This window comes from Thermothelomyces heterothallicus (assembly GCF_042370625.1).
Source record: "Thermothelomyces heterothallicus CBS 202.75 unplaced genomic scaffold P884_scaffold_43, whole genome shotgun sequence".
In the NCBI taxonomy this organism is placed as follows: Eukaryota; Fungi; Ascomycota; class Sordariomycetes; order Sordariales; family Chaetomiaceae; genus Thermothelomyces; species Thermothelomyces heterothallicus.
This window is the reverse complement of record NW_027192604.1, coordinates 1-21,583: the sequence shown is the minus strand read 5'-3', so window position 1 is coordinate 21,583 and position 21,583 is coordinate 1. Positions and strand designations below refer to the sequence as shown.

At 52.1% G+C, this 21,583-nt stretch overlaps 6 protein-coding genes and 1 non-coding gene across 7 annotated transcripts in view; 4 read left to right on the top strand and 3 right to left on the bottom strand.

Moving 5' to 3' along the window:
- P884DRAFT_281187 (Mis12-Mtw1 protein family-domain-containing protein) overlaps nucleotides 1-922 on the top strand; it is a gene marked incomplete at both ends in the record, with an annotated part of 2,864 nt that extends 1,942 nt beyond the window's left edge. Inside the window, one exon of the mRNA XM_069443507.1 lies at nucleotides 689-922. Coding sequence (XP_069293382.1) covers nucleotides 689-922 — 234 coding nt within the window. The remainder of the gene's footprint in view (nucleotides 1-688) is intronic.
- Nucleotides 923-1,779: 857 nt separating this feature from the next.
- P884DRAFT_265255 (emp24/gp25L/p24 family/GOLD-domain-containing protein) lies at nucleotides 1,780-3,093 on the bottom strand. The gene is made up of 3 exons (XM_069441926.1): nucleotides 2,785-3,093; nucleotides 2,542-2,665; nucleotides 1,780-2,458 (listed from the first exon to the last, which is right to left on the bottom strand). Exons 1-3 carry the CDS (start codon nucleotides 2,998-3,000, stop codon nucleotides 2,136-2,138), a joined length of 663 nt encoding a protein of 220 aa, XP_069293381.1. The 5' UTR covers nucleotides 3,001-3,093; the 3' UTR covers nucleotides 1,780-2,135.
- Nucleotides 3,094-3,374: 281 nt separating this feature from the next.
- Nucleotides 3,375-4,026, top strand: P884DRAFT_232826 (U1 zinc finger-domain-containing protein; the record flags this gene model as incomplete). The annotated part of the gene is made up of 3 exons (XM_069439862.1): nucleotides 3,375-3,503; nucleotides 3,629-3,736; nucleotides 3,825-4,026. Coding segments are annotated over exons 1-3 (318 nt in total), but the record flags the coding sequence as incomplete, so codon positions are not given.
- A 187-nt stretch (nucleotides 4,027-4,213) lies between these two features.
- Nucleotides 4,214-4,900, top strand: P884DRAFT_265253 (uncharacterized protein). Its single transcript, XM_069441925.1, has one exon. The coding sequence runs from the start codon at nucleotides 4,551-4,553 to the stop codon at nucleotides 4,773-4,775; it is 225 nt and encodes a 74-aa protein (XP_069293379.1). The 5' UTR covers nucleotides 4,214-4,550; the 3' UTR covers nucleotides 4,776-4,900.
- A 726-nt stretch (nucleotides 4,901-5,626) lies between these two features.
- Nucleotides 5,627-9,265, bottom strand: P884DRAFT_212618 (uncharacterized protein; the record flags this gene model as incomplete). Its single annotated transcript, XM_069439159.1, has 1 exon — nucleotides 5,627-9,265. The coding sequence occupies one exon, from the start codon at nucleotides 9,263-9,265 to the stop codon at nucleotides 5,627-5,629; it is 3,639 nt and encodes a 1,212-aa protein (XP_069293378.1).
- Nucleotides 9,266-11,454: 2,189 nt separating this feature from the next.
- On the top strand, nucleotides 11,455-11,545 carry P884DRAFT_t181. Its single transcript has one exon. It is a non-coding gene; the product is annotated as a tRNA-Pro (tRNA).
- A 483-nt stretch (nucleotides 11,546-12,028) lies between these two features.
- Nucleotides 12,029-12,812, bottom strand: P884DRAFT_212596 (uncharacterized protein; the record flags this gene model as incomplete). The annotated part of the gene is made up of 2 exons (XM_069439157.1): nucleotides 12,029-12,455; nucleotides 12,595-12,812. 2 exons carry the CDS (start codon nucleotides 12,810-12,812, stop codon nucleotides 12,029-12,031), a joined length of 645 nt encoding a protein of 214 aa, XP_069293377.1.
- Nucleotides 12,813-21,583: the final 8,771 nt, after the last annotated feature.

Below are 21,583 nucleotides of genomic sequence, written 5' to 3'. Positions count from 1 at the left end.
GCTTCGGTTTTTCTAATGCCGGGTTGGGTTCATGAGATGTCCTTCTTCTTATTTAACGATATTCTGAGGCGTTTTTTTGGGGGGGGAGGGGGGTGGTTGGAGGGGATGGTTGCTTCGGACGGTTCGTTGCATTCTCCTATACTGGCCTGTCTGCTTTGGTGGGATATTGGGGGGGTTGGGGAGGGGTGCGTGTGCTTTTCTGTTGTTTTCTCCTTCCCGTTGGCGTCTTTGTACGGGAAGGGGAAGGGGGGAAAGGATGGGGGAAGGGATGGGGTGATATGGCTCGCATTGCCTCCTTTTGTTTTTTTCAGAGCGCAATTGGGAGGGCAAACAAGACTGGACGTTGGGATGTGGATTGCTTGCGGACTTGAACCTGGTATACCCCGAGTGAGGAAACTGAGAATGATCCGAGAAAGAGAGAACGATGACCGCCATCTGGTTTCTTTTTTTTGCTTCCCCCCTTGTGCGATATATGCCTGCCTGCCTGCCTGCCTGCCTGCCCGCTTGTGTATCATCCGTCTGCATGCGATGAAGTGTACATGAATCTCTCGAGAGAGAGAGAGAGAGAGAACACGAGAGAAACCAACTCTTACAGCACATGATACAATACAACCTTTAACCATCATACAGACCACCCAAGCCCTCCCGTTCTCTCCATCCTGTTCCCTCACAGCTTATACTCCTCCAGGGGCGGCATGAACCCCATGCCGCCCTTGCCGGCGCCCCTCCGGCTCTCGACGTGGGCGCGCAGCATCCGCAGGATCTCGCTGTCCCGCCAGCGCGCCGGCACCGGCCGGTACGCGGGCTTGAACGTGCCCACCGTCTGCGCCCACTCGCCCGGGCGCGGGGACTGCTCCGGCTGCTGCGGCGGCTGTTGCTGTTGCGGCGGCTGTTGCTGTTGCTGTTGCTGTTGCGGGTGTGATTGCGCGGCGTTGGCGTCCTGCGTGGCCCAGTAGTAGATGTCCCAGTCGTTCTCGTCCAGGAAGCGGTCGTACTCGGCCAGCTGGGCGGGCGTCATGGTGGCGAGGTGGGCCGAGGCAAAGGTGGAGAGGAGGAGGTCGGACTCGAGCGTGCCGCGCTTGCGAGATTGGTCTGTCCACGAACCCGGGTCAGCTCTCCATGCTGCTTCTCTTTTCTCTCTCTCTCTCTCTATCCCTATGTGTGCGTCCGGACGAGGGACGGGGAAGCGGGAAGGAAGGGGAGGCATACAAAGCAGTCGCGCGCGCATGGTGGCGGGGTCCTCGCCGACGCGGCGGAGGGGCTCGATCCTGAAGGAGGCGCCCTGGAGCTCGCCTACTTGGAGGTCCTCGGCCGGGGTCTGCTGGGACGGGGAGGAGGAGGAGGAGGAAGAGGAAGAGGAAGAAGAGGACTCAAAGCGCTTGGGGTGCAAGAGGCGGACGGCGGACGCGAGAGAGGGCCGCGCGCGGGTGACGGCGCGGGTCGCTGGGCGGAGGGAGGCCATTTTTGTCTTTCTGGACTGCTTTCCTTCTTTCTCCCTTCCGTTTCGTGTTCCTCTTTCGTTGCTTTTCAGTCCGTCGTATAGAGCCTTGAATCGATCGTCCGCGCAAATGGAAGAAATTACTTTACAATTGTTGCACGGGTTGCGATTAACGTTGCAGACAGAGCATCCGTATTCTTGGAAAGAACAAGGCAAGAAGATGAGATATGTAACGGGCGCGGGCCGGAAAGTACTCTGTAGGTCGCAGGGTTCGAAGCTTGGCTGGGCCGAGGCCGAGACGTTGTGGATCCGGATTGCCGGGCTTTGCCGTACCGGTCGATCGGCCGAGCCCATCGCGTTTATACTTGTACATACATCTAGAGACAAGTAGATACCATCCAACGACAGATGACGGGCGGTAATGTCATGCACATTACACGATTACCCTTCGCACTGCCACGGACCATACATGCGAGCAACGGACTGGTACAGATGGACGCCCGAATTCATTTTTTCGTTTAAATCGTTTTGTTCCACCGCCAAGACACAACATGGACAGTACATACATCATGATCCCGTGCTCGCCCGCGTAAAACAAGGATGGTGTAAACTCCTGCCCCCTAAAGCCACAGTTTCTATAGAACCAGTCGCCTTAGCCCAGCCGGGCCCGGCCCGTCCCGGCCGGCCATTCCAGCCATTAGATGAGATGCTTCGACCTGAAGTAGGCCCGCAGATACATAATCTGCCACGCCCAGAGGGCAATCAGCAGGAAGGTCGTGCCGAGGCCGAACCACTTGACGCGCGTGTTGGTGCTCTCGTTGGTGTCGCGCAGCGTCTGCTCGCGGGCGCGGAGGTAGTCCATCTCGGCCACTATCTCGGCCACCATCTCCTCGATGCGCCGCAGCTCCGTCTCGACCGGCTTCAGCTTCTCCGTCGCCTGGATTGCCGACCAGTCCTTGGCATCGGCGCCAATGTCGATGTCCAGCTCGATGTGTCGGAACGGGTGCTCGACGTAACGGGCTGTTTTTGTTTTTGTTCCGTGTTGTCAGCAACGCGGCCAACGGGCGAGTTTGGGCCGGGGGCGGAGGGAAGGGGACACCCACAGCCGGTTAGGATGTTCTCAAAGCACACGTCAAACGGGGCGTCGGCGTGCGAGGTAAAGACGGTGCGCTGCTCGCCCGCGATGTCCTTTGGCTTGCCGTACTCGTTTCCCGTCGCGTCCGTGATCTGCAGAAAAAGGCACAAAGGCACACACTCCGGTCAGCGTCCCGTCTCTCGAAAGCATCATCTGAGGAAAAAAAAAAAAAAAACTACATCCCGGAAGAGAGGAAGATAAAACAACTTACATGCATGTTAAGCTGCATGCCGTCTCCCCTGTAGCCGTCGACAATGGCGGTCACAACGACCAGCGTGTCCCTGGACACAAAGTTGCGGATGCATCGCCGCGAGTGCTTGTCGTGGCCGCTGCCTGCTTGGATATCGAACTTGAGCGCCTGTGACCCGACGGCCAGTAGCAGCAGTATGCTGCAGACTTGCTGCAACAGCGATCGCAAACGGGCCATGGTCGCTGTGTCGAGCGCGCGGGCGGAAATGCGGTTTCTGTCGATGGCAGGCACCAAAGAGAAGTTGACGTCCGGGTTTGGGCGAGCTGCAACTGAAGGGCCAGCTGTCGCTTGCCCCTGGAGGCATTGCGGGGCAACCAACCGGCACTTCTACCAATTAGAACACAGGGTGTCCCAGGAAAGCTTTTTGGTTTGTTTCCTTACCGTTACCCGCAAAGCAGTCGGTCAAGTCCCATGTTCGTTCAAGCCTCGCCCGCCCCCACTACGGAGTAGTTAACCCAAATCGCGTCGGGGCATTCTCATCAGCCTCGCGAATTCCCGCCACCATCCTAACCAAGCTTCACAACTCGCATCGAGAGAAGGAGCAAGGCAACCCCCCCCCCCCCGGGCCTCTCCCTCGTTCCACCACCGCACCACACCATCGCAAATCACCAACTTCTCGCCGCATCGCGATCCCGGTCGCGACACGAGCCCGCCGTCAAAAGCCGTCAAGATGCCGAAATGTAGGCGATTCGGTTCTATTCCAGCCTTCCTTCCCCTTCTTTTTTTTATTTTATTTTTTTTTTCTCTCGTTCCTCTTCCTCGTGAATTTTCACACCGCGCTAACCCGCTTTGCTCGTTTGTCTAGTCTTCTGCGACTACTGCGATGTCTACCTCACCCATGACTCGATGAGCGTGCGCAAGGCCCACAACAGCGGCCGCAACCACCTGCGCAATGTAGTCGACTACTACCAACGTACGTCCTCTTCCGGCTCCCACCCTTTTCCCGTACCCGTTGTTTGTGGAACAACACAGAACTGACCGCCCCCCGCGCGCGTGTGCAGAGATCGGCCACGAAAAGGCCCAGTCCGTCATCGACTCCATCACGTCCTCGTACGCCGCCGAGGGCCAGGCCCACGCCAACCCCATGCTCCCCCACAACCAGCCCGGCGGCGGCCACTTCGGCCTCGGCCCGGCCGGCGTGCCCCCGCCTCCCATGCCCGGCATGCCCCCGATCCCGGGCATGCCGCCCTTCCCCGGCGCCCCGACCGGTCCCGCCGGCGCCGCTGCTCCGCCCCCGCCCTTCCCCTTCCCGGGCATGCCCGGCGGCGTCCCCCCGCCTCCGTTCCCTCCTCTCCCGGGAGGCGCTTCCGGCGCCGCCGGCGCTCCCCCCTTCCCCTTCCCGCCCCCGCCGTTCCCGCCCCCGCCGGGCGCGAGCACGGGCGGCGCCCCCGGTGGTGGTGGTGGTGGTGCTGCTGCTGCTGCTGCTCCTGGCGCTCCTCCAGGGGCGAGTCCGAGTCCCGGGGCCCCCGGCGCGCCGCCCTTCCCGGCCCTTAATTTCTCCGCTCCCGGAACCGCTCCCGGAACCGCTCCCGGTGCTGGTGGTTCTGCTATCACCAGCGCGCCGCCCCCGCCCCCCCTTTTCCCTGGCGCGTTCCCCCCGCCCGGCGCGCCCGGCGGTCTGCCGTTCCCCCCGCCTCCTGGGGCGCCCGGAGGGTATCAGGGGTACCCCCCGCCGCCGGGCGGGTATTCGGGGGAGAAGCGTTGACGTACTCCGTACGTGGTGTCGGATGAGTTCGTTCTTTGGAGCTGTGGCAGGATGTTTGTCCTTGTTATCACGAGCTATCGTTGCAAACGTTTTTTTTTCCCCGCTGTTTTATAAAACTGGCGGTTCTGGGCGGCTTATGAGAGAAGAGGGGAAACTACTGCGATGGCGTACAAGGCGTTCCGCGGTTTTAAGGAGGGATTTAAAAAAAAAACCAATGAAAACGGGATTCTTGTTAGATCGCTTATAGATAGATCAACGTTCTAATTAGCCATTCTACCTTGGGAGTCCCGGCGGCCAGTGTTGCGCCTACGTTGTCGAGAACTCTCGCGCGCGCGAGATAAGACCAGAGATTGCACAGGATGAAGAGACTCGACTGTCGTGGGCACATCCGGTCCCACGAGCATCTCCTAACTTCAGATGACGAGTGCGATCCCAAAGAACTTGGAGCAAAAGCAAGGTCATGAGAGATGAACCGTGGTCTTCTCGCAATGAATGGTAACAACAAAGAGTTGCTCGTTCTAGTCCGTACACTTAACTCTTAAGTCATCATGCCGTGCCTGACATAAGCAGATCATTCCGTGGCCATCTCCCTCACAAGCAAAGCCAACCATATCCCCTAATTCCCGACTGCCATATATACCTACCATCTCATCAGGAAGAGATCTGAAAATGAAGAAAACAAAACAAAACAAAACATAACAAAACAGAAAAAGCCATACTGGGTTCTCTCTCGTAAGAACCAGAGTCGCTCATCAGTCATGCAATCATCGCATATCCCCGTCTTGCCAATGCCGAAATGAGGCAAAAAAAAAAAAAAAAAAAAAAAAAAAAAAAAAAAAAAAAAAAAATAACAAACGCCTTCGGCCAGATCATAGCCTGGCAGACTCCTGAGCCCGCCAGTGAGATATCACACGGCTCCGCATGGCTGCTGTTGAACCAAAACATGAAAAGGAACATGAAACGGAGAAGCGGGCAAAGGCAAGACTCGTCACATCATGACCATTCATCCGACTCATAACCGCCATTCCGTCAACAGCGAACAGCGACCCCTCGTAAGGGGTGGCAGCAGGGGGGGAACACCCCACCGCCACTCCCATCTCACCCCCTCCGCTCTCCCTGCTGCTGCTGCTGCTGCTGCTGCCGCTGCTGCTGCAGCATCAGCCTCCTCTCCCTCTGCTGCTCCATCACGTACAGCGCATCGCGATCGCGCCACGAGTTCCTCCGGATCACGTCCCCCACCCCGTCCCGGACCTCCCGGGGCCCCGAGATTTTGCCCCTCAGCTCCTCCGTCCGCCTCTCCCGCCGCCGCTCGCTCAGCCGCCGCGGGATGTTGATCCGATCGCCCAAGGAGGGCAGGAACCCAGCCGTAGTCGCGCCGCCGCCGCCGCCGCCGCCTCTCCCGTCATTGCTGCTACCACGGCCACCACCACGGCGCGTTTCCCGTCGATCTTTGTCCTTCTCCCTGCTATCGGCAGCAGTGGGGCCAGAATAGCCGCCACCGATCCCGCCACCGAGAGAGCCCCGTCTCCGGACCGAACGCCTCGCCCTCCGACTGAGCGACCGCCAGAGCCTTGTATAACCCCTCTCGAAGGTACGACCCCGTCGCTGGCTATCACCACCAACGACGGCGGGGCGCACAGCAGCCGCAGGCGGCGTTCCCCGGCGTCCCGTCAGAGACTCCATGCTCCGCCGGACCTTCATCACCCTCAGATTCCCACTGGGCGTGCGGCGGATCGTCCGGCGGTCGGGCGCGTCGGGCGCCGTGGCGGGGAACGATCGGTCGTACCTGCCAAACATGTCCCCATCCTCGTCGTCATCCTCATAGCCGTTCTGCAGCGGAAGGATCGCAAAGGTCCTCTTGATGCGCTCGCTAAGTCTGCGGCGCGGACTGACGCGGGAGGAGGGGAACGAAGGAGGGGAGGACCGTGCAGGGCGGTTGTCGATGAGTGGATAGCGGTAGGTGCGGCCGTGCTCCTCCTCCTCGTCTTCGTCTTCGCCGACGCGGACGCGGACGCGGTCGCGGTCGCGGTCGTCATAGTCGTAGTCGGCTTCCTCACGCTCGCGGCAGCTGGGGCAGTCGCAAGGCTCGTCTTGGACGTAAGCGGGCCGCCAATGCGGGTGAAGTCTAGTCTCGTCTGGAGGCACCGAGTCGACTGTTGAACGTCGCCGGAGTCCCGGCCGCTCGTTTCGGCGTCTGATGTTTCGCGAGAGGGAGAATGTCCGGGTGAGGATGCCTACCGGGCGGGCCGGGGACGGGCCGTAATCCGATGGCGTTCGGCCGGTCAGGGCCCGTTTTAGGAGGGACATGCCACGCTTCGGCTTTTCCGCGGTCATTTCGTAGTAGTTGCCGAGCTGCTTCTGTTTCTCGCTCGTGGTCGTCAGACCAGACGGAGTGGCCGGGATGAAGTTGATGGCTGGCGGCTTGGGGGGTGCCCTTGGGTTCCTCAACGGCGAGTCGACGTCGTTAACGGGGGGCTGCAGCGGTGGGGGCGTGGAGAGAGCATCGGCCCTCTCGCCGCTCGCTCTGGCGATCGGTGTGTCCAGAGAACTGCTCTTGTGTTGTTGTTGTTTCAGCGAGGAGGACTCCGACGGCTTGGCAGAATGGTTGACGAGGACAACGGATTTACTTTGATGTGGGTAGATGTTGACGGCCATGGCTTCCGATACCTCCGCGTGGGAAGTTGTGGTCGTCTCTGCCGAAGCCACCGAAAGTGGCGTGTTCTGCACAGAGAGCCGCTTCCCGAAGAAAGGATCTTCATCCCTCTCGACCCCCAGGACCCCATTCTCCCTCGGCGTGCTGTGCGAGTCTTGGAGAGCTAGAGCGGGGCTTCCGTCTAACTCGCTCTGCTTCTCTCGTCGAGGGGCGCGCTCTGCCGACACGACGGGTTGTCTGCTCTCGGTCTCAACACTCGCCAACGGGCGGTGTACCTCCCGCCCGCTCTGCTGCTCGTCGCCGGCCGCCGGCCGGGGGTTGTTGTCACGTTGGTCCGGTTTCCAGCTGGCTTCTTGCAAGGCGCGATGTGCCTGCTGCGCTTGGAGCATGCCGTGGTTGCGCAAACTCTCAGCTGTCAGGGAGCCGGTCCTCGATGCGTTTCGGCTAGTGGGCGCCGAGAGCGAAGATGAGCGGGTCGGAATGACTGGGGGGAAATCCATCGTCCGCTGATCTCCTGGTCTGGACCCGTCGGGCTCGGAGTAGGCCCTTCCTCGGCGGCCCGGCCGTTCAAAGATCGGAACATGCTCTTTGCTCCCGGACGGCTGCGGCACGGAGGCAGAGCCCAGGCTCCAGGTTCTCCTGCTGCTCGTCGACCGCAAGGAGGGCGGCTTCCCATCGGATCTTACCGAGGAGCGGCGCTCGGGAATCACGACAACCGGGACGCCCCCGCTATTCCACACTGAAAGGCGGGCCTTCCGACTCGAAATGGAGTGGTTTGTAGTTGTTGAAGCGTAGCTCTCACGCACGTTCTCACCCGCAACGGGCGCAGCTGCCCCGAGAGGCTGGCGTTGACCGTTGGCGGCCGGTGAGACGGATGTCGGCGCGGAGCTTGCCGGGGATATCTCGGAGCCCGAATCGCGCAAGGTGCTCTGCTTCTTCACATGTCGCAGCGTCTTCCGCCGCTGAGGAGCCGTCTCCACAACCATGGCCTCGACCGTCGCCGAGACGTTGGACTTGGTAGATATAACCGAGGAACGCTTTACATCAACGCTGCTAGAGGACTCGGAATGAGGACCCGCAGCCCGGGGAGCTGGATACCGGTCCGAGGCGATCCTGCGCGAAGAGTAGATGATCGGGCTCTCCCCTAGAGGCACGGAACGGAGCGCTCGGGCTGCGTTGGTTGGCGTTACTGCCCTGTCGTCCACGACTTCCGGGTCGCGCGTCTCCCTTGGACGGGCTGGCCGTCGTTTCCTTACGGTTACATTCTTCATAAGACCAGAGTCCCACTCCCGCTCCCTCTTTCTGTCGGCCTCGCTGGCTCCTGCCTGTCCATTTGTCCAATCGCCGTCAAACTTTGCAAACTCTTGCGCTGCTCTTGGTTTCGAGTCTTCGGTGGGACGCGGTTCGAATCCGAGGCCCAGGCCTACAGGTTGCGAAACGCTCCTGGTTTCCCTACCGACCTGGCGGACGGTGCTTTGTGAGGTTCTGGCTGAAGGTGACGAGGGACGCAGAGTCGACCCTCCGTCGTCGTTGTCAGACGAATATGGGTCCTCCCGCGCCGTCGTGAACGAATCGTCCCTTGAATCTGCCGTGACTCGAGACGAGTTCCGCACGTTCAGGAGGGGGCGGCGCGAGGCTTGGCCCGCCGGGGGGCCCGGAGGGGTCTGATCGGGCGTTAAGTTTGGGGTTGGCGGGGTTTGTTGGTTGGGAGTCGCTAGAGGGCGCGGCTCTACGCTGTCGGTGCTGCCCAAGGGGGTATCAGCATACTGTGGAGTCGAGGGGTTGGCCGGATGGCTGGCCGAGGACGTGCGGGAATGCGCCGGCGGCGTGGGTGGCGGCTCTGGACCTCTTGCTTGCCGGCTCGCGCGGTGGTGTCGACCGGACGGGCTCGCGGCTGGTAACGCGCTGTTCCGGGGCAGAGATGCCTCGCTCTTCCGGCCGTACCTCAGCGGAGCCGAGCGCTGTAGTTCATCCTTCCGAGGGTGAGGCAGAACCTTGTGCTTCTTAAACATCGGTGCATGATTCCCGAGGCCGTCTAGGTCCGGGTCCGGTTCCAGAGCGAACTTGGCATGGGGTGCGCCCATGCTGGGGAGCGGAAGCCCGAGCTCGTTATCGACCGTCATCGTCTCGAGCGCGGTGAGCAACTCGGAGATGGGCTCCTCTGATGCTCTGTTCGTTTTCGCTCTCTCCTAGACCAGAAAACGCAGACGCAGCAAGATGGCGCGCATATTGCCGACGACGATGGGAGTGGTCGTTCTTAGCAAAGAGTCGTTGGGCGGCGCGGTGCCAGTGCACAGAGACTCGTCAACTTCTTCAAAAGCACCTGTGATTGGAGAGCAACCCCAGCGGATTGAAACGACGGTGGAGAGGACACGGAGCAAGTGTCTTATTTTCTGTTCCTTCCTTCCTGGGAACGGGACAAAATGGTCGGTTGTCTGAGGCATCGACAGGTGGCCTGGTGAGAGCCGAGTGGTTTTGTTGGCCAAATGGTGCTGGGTACACCAAAGCTGGCAACTGGGTGTCAGGAAACGCTTGGTCGGGGTGTCGTGTCCGATCTGGCGCAGAACGGCCCTAGCTGTTCGCCGCAGCGCTTGAGTGGGCTGCGAGTTGTGGCTACTGTGTGTAATCCGTGCTCCGTACCCCGTACCTCTCTGGTCAATCACCAATCATGCCGTCACCGGCCTCGGGCACTTAACTTCATTAGCCGTGTAATGGCTACTTCTAAACAGCACGACCTTGAAACATGATGCATGCGGGGTGGGCGCTTTAGGTGTGTAGTCGCAAAAGGGCATATGATCAAGGGAGCAGAGGTGCGAGGGTTGCACTGATGGCGCACGCCTGGAAACAATGCGATGTTCTCGATCAAGCTCAAAGTACGGACATCCATGAAAGCGCCCAGAAGGCCCGAGGCACGCAGCCACTCGGGCAAGACAATGCGCCGCTGTGGGCAGCCCGACTGCCGCACCGCGGAAAGGTCCCCGCAGGCTCCCAGCCCCTCCATTGGCCGAGCTCTGGCCCACCGGAAGTGGCAGGCTGGGAAGGAGCCTCTTCCTATCGAGCAGGTTCCGGCCCATTGACCTCGCCCCGCCTCAGCTCCCTTGAGAGACCTCTCAATATCTTGCATCTCGCTCTCACTCGATGGGCTGTTTTTCGTTCCTCCGCTCCTCCGCTCCTCCGCTCCTCTGCTCGGACCTGGGTATCCAGAGGCAATACTGGACGTACAAGGAAGGTACCCGCCAGCATGCCCACGTGCCTGCTGGTAGCTATTGGGCTGATTCCTTCTCATTGTCTCGTTCCATGCTGCGGCATGTGGACTCGCTCAACCTTTTACCCCTCCCACTTTTTGAACAGAGCACGCGCCTGTCGGTGCCGACTGAGGGTGCGACATTGAGCGATTGCAGCCGGAAGTAGTCGAGACGATTACTGATGCTTTTGGCTGCGGGTTCGCTTCGCTGCACGCGGTCACACCTGCAGAGAGCATCAGCAGCCCGAGCGAATCAGCACCCAACTCTTCGGCTTTGGTGATGGTTATCACCAAGTCGAGCAAAGATTGTTCCTCGCAGAGTCGCCTTTTCTTTCTTTTCCCCGTCTTTCTTTCCTTTCACTTTTCCCGGTGTCTCCGAGTATCAGCCGAGGCTTGGTTTCTTGCATTTCCGCTCAATACCAGGACATCCACAGAGGAATCAAGGAATCGAGGAATCGAACAGTTATAACTTGTCGCAGGCTGCCCCTTGCATTCCTTCTTTCATGTCTCCAGCCACTTTCATATTCACTCGAAGCCAGTCAACCTATTTTAGTCACTGTTGCTCAACAGCCCTACCCGCCTATCCTTCCTTGGGCAGTGTTTCGGAGCCACGTGTCGGCCTCCACAGTAAGCTCGGCGAGGCGCCGGAGCGAGCCTCGCAACCTTCCACTCGGGCCCGGAGGCTCGGAAAGTGTGGGTCTCGGGCGGAACGCGAACAGCGGAGTCGCTCTCCCTCGTCCAGCATCCAGGACTTGCCGGTCGTGGACGTGAAGCACCAGATGGACGTACTCGACAATCATATCCGTCTATTTCCCCGGCGAAAACTTTCACATCATTATCCATTCGCAGGAGCTTATGTCATTTCAATAACCAAGCTTGCCCAGGTCTAGTCAGGATTCGGTGACCTTGCAATTTTGGGGGGTGCCCACACTGTTGATTACTGAGGCCGAGTCGACTCGGGGAAAACTCTGTTCTCTAGCGGGTCTGCCGAACTGCGTCGCCAACAAAGATCCACAGCTTCGGGATCAAGGGCCGCTGGTCTAGTGGTATGATTCTCGCTTAGGGTTACAACCCAAGGCACTCCTGCGAGAGGTCCCGGGTTCAATCCCCGGGTGGCCCCCTGAAAGTTTGTTTACTTTTGTTCCGCCTTGTAATTTTTGCCGGTCGAAGTTGGCGTTGACTCCTGGTGTGCGCCCCTCCCAAGTCGGGTTAGGGTTGGGAGGTAGGGCCCTCAAAAGCTCCGGACCAGAGAGTCAAGTTTGGAGTGGGAATAACGTCGTGCTTCTTTTGCTTTGTGCACCAGATCATCAATTTCCAAGGGTCCGTTGTAAAGAAAAGACAAGACGAAGCAATCGTTCTCCTCTCTTTGGTCCTGAAACCAGTGAGATAACGCCGCGCCTTTTCGAGCTGGATTCCGTTGAAGAGGTTATATTGGGGGTATCTTTCAAGCCAAGAAGAACGCAAAGTCGTCAACTAGACTGGGGACGCAGTGTTTCCTGTATGTATGTACACATGTCCGTCAAGGTAACCAAGCCGAGCTGTTCTCCGCGTCCGCGCTGGGTCGCGAGGGCATCCCATTCCATCCCTCGGGCCGCTTGAGCTGCTACTGCCGCCCCGCGAGTCCCGTCTCCTCGTCCCACCACCCCTTGAAGACGATGAGCCGCTCAGTCCGCACCTTGGCCACCGCCCGGCCGACCTCCGTCTTCATCATGCCCTCCAGCCTGACCAGCTTCTCGTCGAGGTGCTCCATGGTGCCGGCCATGCTCCAGGCCGTCCTGGCGCCGCCGTACGTGAACATGCGCCCGATGCCGACCGCGCCGATCGCGTCCAGCCGGTCGGCGTCCTGCACGACGGCCAGCTCCGGGTGCGTCGCGATGAGGGATGCGACGCGCTCCGGGTCCGCCCGCTCGGTCGAGTAGCTTACGGCCGAGCAGATAGTCTGCACCCGAGCGGCGAGGTCAGGCGGGCACGAATGGGAGAGCAGTAGGGTCTGGACCTGGGTGGTCGGGTCCTCGCCGGGCTTCAGGTATCTTTTTGGTTTTGGTTTTGGTCGGGTTTGGTTTCGGAGGGTAAGTCTTGCAGAGCTATCCAGCGGAGAAAGGAAGGAGAATTCCGGGGGGTGAGGGAGGGGAGAGACGTTGAAGGGAATTGAAGGGAAAAGGCACTAACTTGCGATCACCAACGTCATGGAGGAGAGCGGCGAGGTGGATGGTGCGCAGGTCGAGGGTGGACCGGAAGGCGGGATCGGAGTGGGCGTAGATGTGGTGTGCCATGGCGACGACGCGCTCGATGTGGTCCCAGGAATGAGAGGCGTCGTAGTTCTGCATGTAAGCTGAGACGTGGGCTGTGATGGCCTGGACGAGCGTATCGTCAGGAAAGGCATCCATGACGGATGGGGCTAAAGCTGGCATTGTGTCGGTGGTAAGGAACTTCGAAGATACAGAAATGGAAAGAAAGATCATTAGCTGTCGGCTCACTACAGTTGGGCGTTGAGTGGAACAGTACAACTACCCGGTGGTTAGTTGCTAACTAATTAGTTCAGGACTACCACCTGTCTCCCGACAGGTGGGGCCAAAACCCCCGGACATACCAATATAGCCGGACACATCGCCACCAAATTTCCTATACAATCACATCTTTGCAAAAGGTACTATCAAGTTCAATTACTATCGTAATAATAGCCTCAAATAGCTATAAATAGTTTAATTATAAACTAGGCTCTAAAAAGCTTAAAAATGTAGTAAAATTTAATTCTACCTGGTTATAACTAGTCAAATAACAGGTTATATAACTTGCCTTCGTCTCCCTCTCCCTCTATATCATACCCCCTATCCCTATCGCTCTTAACGCTCTTAATTATAGTAATACCTTCTCTTATACCTTCTCTTTTAGCCTCTTAGTAATAGTTATTATCTTCTATCCTTAGCGTTACTACTATAGACTTATAGGCTTATCGCTTCTTAAACCTCCTAATATCCTTAATAATAGCTATATATAGAGACTCCTTCTTAACCCTAGATAGAGATAGTAACTCGATATCCTCTTCCTATCTATCTTTACTATCTATAAAGTTAAATCTATTATCGTTACTATCGTCAATTGACATTATAGTTATACTACTAATCTATATCCTAGGATATTTAGGGGATAGGAGTTTGACTTCTAATAATAGCTTCTTAGCTAACTAGGGGATTAGGACTTCTTTTCTATCTCTAAAGTCGAAAAATGCTAGTAGCTAATGCTCCTTTAGTAGAACCTAGAGAGGGTCGTTATTATTAAGAGGAAGATAGTCATTCTTGTTAGTCTTTTCTAGGAATTTAGTAAAGGTTACTATATAAAGGCGATACCTATTAGTATTAGGAATCTTGTTTTCTAGGTGCCTTTTCTAGACTTTATATTCCTCCCTATACTCTTGTTTAATCTACTTGATAGTAATATAGGTAGCTTTTCGGCTAGTATTTTAAATTACCTTAGTGCTCTTCTAAGCTTAGATCTCCTAAAACCGTCGAATCTATTAGATAGTTATACTTATTATAACCTCTCCTATTAGCTTAATAAGTTAGCTTTATATTTTCTTAATAGATAGTATAGCTAGATAGGCTCTTTTATCCTTAGTAAAGTTATTTAGATATTTATATACTAGTTAACCCTTATTAACTATTAATATAATATCCTAAAAGTATTCTTATATTAGTAAATTAAAAAGCTTAAGATACTACTCTAAATATAGTTAATACCTTTTTTTATATATATTTATTACTTGTTATTAGGAATTATTATAGGATATCTAATACTTATACTAGATTATTATTATTATTATTATTATTAGTCTTATACTACTATGCTAATAAGTATACCGGAGCCTCTCTAGTTATATATAAAGGAAACCATACCTAATAGGCTAGATAAAAACCTCTATCCCTCCTTTAACGCCCGATCCGGAATACTAATACGCTATAAAGAAAAGGAGAAGTAGCTAGTATAGCCCTAAAGAGGCCTTACCTCCCGGTCTAGCCTCCTCGCAAGGCGGTATTCCGGGAGCCTCCCTAGGTCTATTAGCCACTATAGATCCCTCCTTGCCAAACGATGGTTACAGGCCCCTATACCCCGTAAAACGAGGTCTAGGTCCCTTTACGACCGTATTTCCTAGGATTCCCACGTTCGGCTTCTTAGTAGGTTCGGGCACTATACGACCAGGTACTCTATAGTTTCCCTCCCCTGGCCATAGGCATAGTAGGGGGTGCTAACCCCCGGGACTCGAACCCTAAAAAGGAAGTCGCGGAGGCCAATAGCCCCTATACGGGCCTATACTAGTAGGGAGCTGTAGGCCTTTGTTAGGCCCTAGTGCCTTTATAGGCCTTCCCCTATAAAAACTAGGCACGGGGGGTCCTTGTCTGACACGTGCTATATCCTCCTACCGGCTTAGTTAGCCCTCTAGCGGTTGCTCTAGCTAGCTACTATAGCTAGTTCCGTAGCCTATAGCCTTTTCTATAGGGTCTATAGGGGGGGTTAACCCCCTCTATAGCCCTCCTAAACCTACTACCAGACTATCGACCTTGTTACCTCTAGGGCTATAGGCTTCGGCTCCTAGCCCCTTACCCTAGCCCTCCTCTTCCGGAACCTCTAGCTAAGCCTGTTATAGGCTTATTAGATAATAGCCCTTATAGGGACCTAGGAGGCCCCTAGACCTGCCCCGGCTTATAAGAGCGGCTAGTCAAGTTTGGCTTCGAAGTTAGCTAGCCTCTTATTAAGATAGAGGTCAAGGGGTAGTACCTAGGCTTCCGTCTTAAGGCACCGGATAGGGGTAGCCTTATAGACCCTAGTAACTACCCGGAGGGCCCTATATTAGGCCTTTGATAGTTCCCTAGCAGGGCCTTCCGGCTTACCCCCTAGCTTAGTAGGCTTATAGAAGTTCGAGGCCCTATAAGCTAGGGCGCTATAGATATACTTGGTATAGACCTTATAGGCCTATAATAGGTCAGGGCCCTAGGTCTTTATAGTAAGCCTAGTTAGAGCAAACTCCTAGGTTTCTAGCTTCTTAGCTACCTTTACGTAATAAGGGCCCTACTATAGCCTCTAGTCTAGCCAGACCCCTAGGAATCTGGCCGACTTCGAAGGGGCTATAGTAGTAGTACCCCCTCCGGGCTATAAGAGCTCTAGCAGTTATAACTACTATTTCTAGCTCCTATTAAAGTAGATTAGTTCGTACTTTTCTAGGGCAAAGGCTATACCCCGGGTCCTTACCTACTATAGGTAAGCCTCCTAAGCCCTCTATAGCTAATCGTTATAGGCCTCTTTAGCCCTCCTAAAGGCTAGAAGGTTAGTATTATTGGCAAAGCCTATTAAACTAACTATAGGGCTAGCCTGGCGAATAGCCTAGTAGAGGGAGGCTATATAGAAGATAAATAGTATAGGGGAGAGGGGTAACCCCTAGGGGACCCTAGCCCTTATTACTATATCCTCTATTTTCTAGCTATCGAAGTAAAGGATAGCTACCCTATCCTATAGCCACTCCCTAACCTAGACTACTAACCACTTTGGGAAGCCCTAGCTCTATAAAGTGGTTAGTAGCCGGGTATAGTTAATAGTATCGAAAGCCCCTAAGATATTAAGCTATAGGAGGGAGGTAGTTGCCTTGTACCTCTAAGCCTCTTAAACCTAGGCCGTAATAAGCCGAATAGCTAGTTCGGTAGACCTATATTCCCGGTTACCTATCTGCTCGGCCGGGAGAAGCCTATAGGTTTCTATAATGGCTATTACCTTCCAGGCGACTATAGCCTCTAGCACCTTGCCTACTATCGGTAGGAGCGCTATAGGCCTATAGCTACTCGGGGTAAAGTAGGCCTATAGGGGTTTGCCGGGCTTATAGAGGACTACTATCTTAGCCCTTTTAAACTAGGCTAGGAAATAGCCGAGCCGTAAGCTCTCTAAGGCTAGTATAGCTAGTATCCGGTAGAGCGGTCGCCTATAGGCCTTTAGTAGGCCTATAGGGAGGAGGTCCTCCCCTAGGGCCTTCTATAGGGCCGCTCTAGCTAGTACTACCCTAATATTACCTACTATAACCTCCTAGCTTATTTCGAACTTCGGCTCCTAGTAGTCGTTTAGATCCAGGTCATTAATATCTAACAAGTCTGCTTCTAGGTTCGGAAAGAACTTATCGGCTAGGGCCCTAGCCTTCTATTAGTAGGTTATAAGCCTTCCTTCGAAGGCTAGGAGCTTTAGAGGGTTAACCAGTAGGTGGCTTTATAGCCTTGCCTACCGCTCTAGTCTCTATAATAGGTCCGGCCGGTTGGTTACCTCCTATAATATAGCTCTCTAGCTCTTGGTCTTCGCGGCTATAATAGTCTTAGCCTAGTCCTATAGGGCCTGCCGAAGTGCCTCCTATATATAGGGGTTTAGGGTGTCCCTATAGGCCCTCTCTACCTCCTTAGCCCTCTTCCGGGCCTCCCGAACCTCCTTTATCTATTATCGGGCTTGTTTACTACCTATACTAGCCTTCTTTACCGGAGCTAAGACTATAGCTATCTCCTCAAGGGCCTCTATAAGCCTATTAAAGGCCTATAGAAGCTCCTCCGGGCCTTAGAAGACAGGCCCGGCCAGGGCCAAGGCTAATACCTACCTACCAAGCCAGAGTAGGAGGTAGGCTACCTCGGCCCGTGTAACCTCCTTGTCTAGGCTCTTCTAATCCCACCCTTTACTAGCTAGTATAGGCCTATTAGTCCCCTAGAGGGAGACATTTAGGGCCTATAGGTAATAGTCTAACTTCCTATATTCTATAATATCTCTATAGGTTGCTTCTAGCCTAGCCAAGGCCTAGAGTAGGTCTATCGTAGAAGGCCGGCCGTATTAGTCCCCTTAGGGGGCCTTAGTAACCTAGCTATATAGCGTTCGTAGGTCGAGGTCCTACTAGTCTATAAGGCTAAGGAGGTCCCTAGCCCCTAGGCTAAGCCTGTTAAACAGGTCCTAGACCGGGTAGTAGAGGTTGAAGTTACCTATAAGAACTAGGGGGTAGGTTAGCCGAGGTAGGGCTAGCAGGTCCTATAAGAGGGCCTGCTCCCCCTTATTATTATAGACTAACTAGAGCTTAAACCCCCTCTCTCCTAAGGTTAGAAAGGTTACCCTATACTAGTTCTCCTTTACCGAATAGTCCTACTAGCTAACCAGGAACCGTTTAGCTACTAGAATAGCCACCTTACCCTTCGGCTTATAGACTAGGTAGTATTTTAAAGCCTAGGGGTAGTATATTAACCCTATAAACTAGTTAATCTACGGTTCCTAGATAGCTAGTAGGTTATATTTAGCCTCCTCTAGTAGGACCTCGAGGGCCTATTTATTACCTTAGGTATTCTACTAAAGGACCTTAATTTGTATTTAAGGTAGCCAGAGCAGAGGACAAAGGTATAGTAGTAATAGGCTTTATAGCCATTACCCCCTTAACCGATTACAAGAGGGAGGGGGCTCTAGGCTATTGTAACGAACCCAACTCAGACTTCTTCTAAAAGGGTTCAGACAAAGGTAAGTGACGCGGGACAAGTGTACAGGTCGTCTAAGGGATTCGGTAAAGCCAAAGGGTTTATAATAACAGAGTTGTCTCTTCCTGTTGTTGTGTTGTTTTAGGAGTACTATGATTATAAGTTACTATCACTAGTGAACTCCAGAGTCTACCGTAACGAGTGACTATCTATATATATATATAACCCTGGTGATCACTCCTGATTACGGTGATCGTAAGTGATCGTATAGTGGTGATTATCCTGATCACTGGTAAGCGTAGTAATTATAGCGCTTCTTATATTGTAATTGGCCCTTCTGTTCCTTCGGCTTAATTAGTCTGTCTATGCTAGTAGCCTAGGCGGTATCTGTATATATATTTCCGTGACACGATACCCCTCCTTCAAGGCTTTCGACCTAAAAGCCCTCTTTAGGCCGTTTTAAATAGCGCTAACATCCCTTATGATCCTTATATATGTTTTTCTCCTTAGCTCCTTATTATCCTTTATACTATTAATTATACTATCTAATACGTATAGGTCCTAAGCGTCTATTTATTATAAGTGCCTAGCTTAGTTTATTTCCGATTATGGGTTTATAGTAATAGTGTATTCCTATTACGTAGAGTATAACCAAGTATATAAAATGATTGAAAAATCTCGTTACTACGAGGCTTATATACATCAGGGTCGTACTTACGATAGTTCCGGCGTTTTAGCTTCTTCTTATAGGTTCTTATTCCCTTACGGAGGTATATCGCTAATCGTAGCGTAGTAGATCATATTATACGTAAGTAACGTCGTTTAAAGGCTAAAGAGAAAGAGGCCAAAGCCTTGCTACAAGAATACTAACGCAAAGCTTCTAAGGCGTTAGCCCGTTTGACTTAGGTTCGTAAGTAATAAGAGTTTTTGGTAGAGAAGGGGGCAGATATAGTTACGCGGGGTTTGTCGAATCTGGACGAATTAGAGGCGGTAAAGCAATAGGAATCGGAGGCTATTCTAGACGTATAGCTTAATGGTAGCGTCGATATTATTAACTAGGGTACCGTCTTCGATTCTATCCTAGGTTTGCTTTTAGCCGATCTGGGTTTTGCCGATAGAACTATTTGAGTTTCTTAGGGCAGTTCAAGTTCTTGACTAGTTCCTATAAGTTATCTTCTAGTCTAAAATCAAGCTATTTAACTAGGTACTATAGTTCCCCGTTGATAATACGTAAATCTAGGATTTCTTCGACGTCCTATTCTTTCTCTTTGTCCTCTGCTTTAATATTTATAGCGATCTTAGCGTTTTTCGGTACTAGTTCGAGAAGTAAAATATAAAAAACATCTATCTATAGTCGTATAGATAATGATAACGATAGTTAGTAGTTAGATGTCGAAATTCGTTCTTTGATAACGAAGGGTCTGATCTTCTTAAAGTCTAGCTTCGTGCTTAGTTATTTGGTTTGTAGGTTTCGTACGATTAGATAGACTTTGTCTCCCCTCTCTAGGCGAGGTCCCTCAAGCCTATATTCATTATAATGGTTCTTTATTCTAGTTCTAACAAACTCGAGTTCCTTTTTAAGCTTCTTATATAGTGTATACATCTGTTCTACTTTGACTACTGCTCTTGGTACTATGACCTCTGGTCCTTGCCTAAGGTCTACTTCGTATCTATAGTTCGCAAAGAACGGTATAACTTTGGTCATTTCTATCGGCGTTATATTATAAGCGAGTTATACTATTAGTAATAGTATAACCTAGTCGTCTTACTAGTAGTTAATATAAGAACGGAGGTATTACTTAATAACTTGGTTTAGTCGCTCCGTTTGTCTATTAGTCTGTAGGTAATATGCTATTAATAGTTTACTATTAACACCTAATCGTTATATTAACGCTTACTAGAACTTCGATACGAACTTAGTATCTCTGTCGGTAATCTATTCTTATAGCTAAGCGTACACTGATGTAACTTACCGATAGATTACGTCTACTAGCTATTTAGCTATCTAGGACTCCTTATAGGGAAAGAAGTATACCTATTTAGTTAGGCGATCTACTATAGTAAGAATACTATCGTAGATTACTCCTATAGCCGTATCCTTAGATTCTAGTAGCTTTATAATAAAGTCTATCGTAACTAAACTCTATAGTTTATCAGCTATTAGCAGTGGCTAAAGTAGCCTATATAGCTTATATTATACTGTCTTGCTTCGATTGTAGATATCGTAGCTCCGTACGACTTCCTTAACTCGTACCGTTAACTATAGAAAGTTATAGTATTTCTTAACTTATACGATAGTCTTCGTAACTCCTTTATATCCTCTAAGTTTCGACTTGTAAAGCTTTCGAATCATTTATAGCTACTAATCCCTATTATAGATATATACTTTGCTTCGGTACCAGAGTTTTCTATCTTTTTCTTCTACTCTACTAGGTACTACTAGTCTAGGTACTGCTTAATACTATACCTTGTTGATCCTTTCTTCTCGAAAGATTATATAACATTCTAGGAACGAGTTAAATAGATCATTATCTATAGGTATCTACATTTTATAGTATAGCGTTCTATCTATTCATTCCTTGAACAATAGTAGCATTATTTCCGTTTGTCCTTTTGTATGATCCGTTCGTCGGCTTAAAGCGTCCGCTCGTACATTCTCTTGGCCTTTCTTGTAGCGGATCTCAAAGTTAAATTCCACAAGGAATTCTGCCCATCGTATTTGTCGTCTATTAAGCTCTTTCGTCATTATAAAGTACCGCAAATTTTTGTAATCTATATATACTTATACTAGTTCGATCGTACTACTAAGGTATAGTTACCATTCCTTAAAAGCTTTGACAATCGTAAGTAGTTCCTTATCGTAGATCGGATAATTAAGACGTAGTCTATCGAGCTTCTTTAAAAAGAAGGCTATAGGATATAGCTTCCCTTGCTCGTCCCGTTGTCCTAACTATCCTCTAATAGCGTAGTCTAAAGCGTCCGTTTCCACCTCGAATGGCTTCTTAGGGTTTGGTAGTACCAGCATTAGATCCTTGATGATAGCGTCGCGAATCTATATAAATGCTTGCTTATATCGCTCTTCCTATTAGAATTTAGCGTTCTTCTTAGTAAGTTTATACAATAGTCGTACGATCGCTCTAAAGTTCTTAATAAACATCTAGTAGAAGTTTATAAACCCGATAAAACTTTATACTTCCGTGACTAACGTTGGTAGTAACCAATTCTTAATAGCTTTAACCTTTAAGGATTCTATCTGAATTTGTCCTAGGGATATCTTATATCCTAAAAACACCATCTTCCTAACATAGAATTCACTCTTTTCCTTATTAACTAATAGCTTATACGTGTGTAATATATCTAGTACTTGTGACGAACCCAACTCAGACTTCTTCTGAAAGGGTTCAGACGAAGGTGAGTGGTGTGGGACAAAGGTGCAAGTCGTCTGAGGGATTCGGTGAAGCCAAAGGGTTCACAACAACACTAGAGTTGTCTCGCACAGTAGTCAGCGATGCTTGGTATGAGTACTGTGGTTATGATTGCTATCACTGGTGAACTCCCAGAGTCCACCATAACGAGTGACTATCTACATGTATATATAATCCTGGGATCACTAGCGGTCGTGGTGATCCTCCGTACTGGCTCACCTGGCTCACGTCGTGAGCCAGTGATCCTCTGCTGGGATCGTT

Coding starts and splice junctions, on each gene's coding strand:
- P884DRAFT_265253 (XM_069441925.1), top strand. CDS start 4,551: ATGAGTTCGTTCTTTGGAGCTGTGGCAGGATGTTTGTCCTTGTTATCA.
- P884DRAFT_265255 (XM_069441926.1), bottom strand. CDS start 3,000: ATGGCCCGTTTGCGATCGCTGTTGCAGCAAGTCTGCAGCATACTGCTG. Junction 2,666..2,784: donor GCATGCAGCTTAACATGCAT/GTAAGTTGTTTT, acceptor CTTTTTCTGCAG/ATCACGGACGCGACGGGAAA. Junction 2,459..2,541: donor TGAGAACATCCTAACCGGCT/GTGGGTGTCCCC, acceptor AAACAAAAACAG/CCCGTTACGTCGAGCACCCG.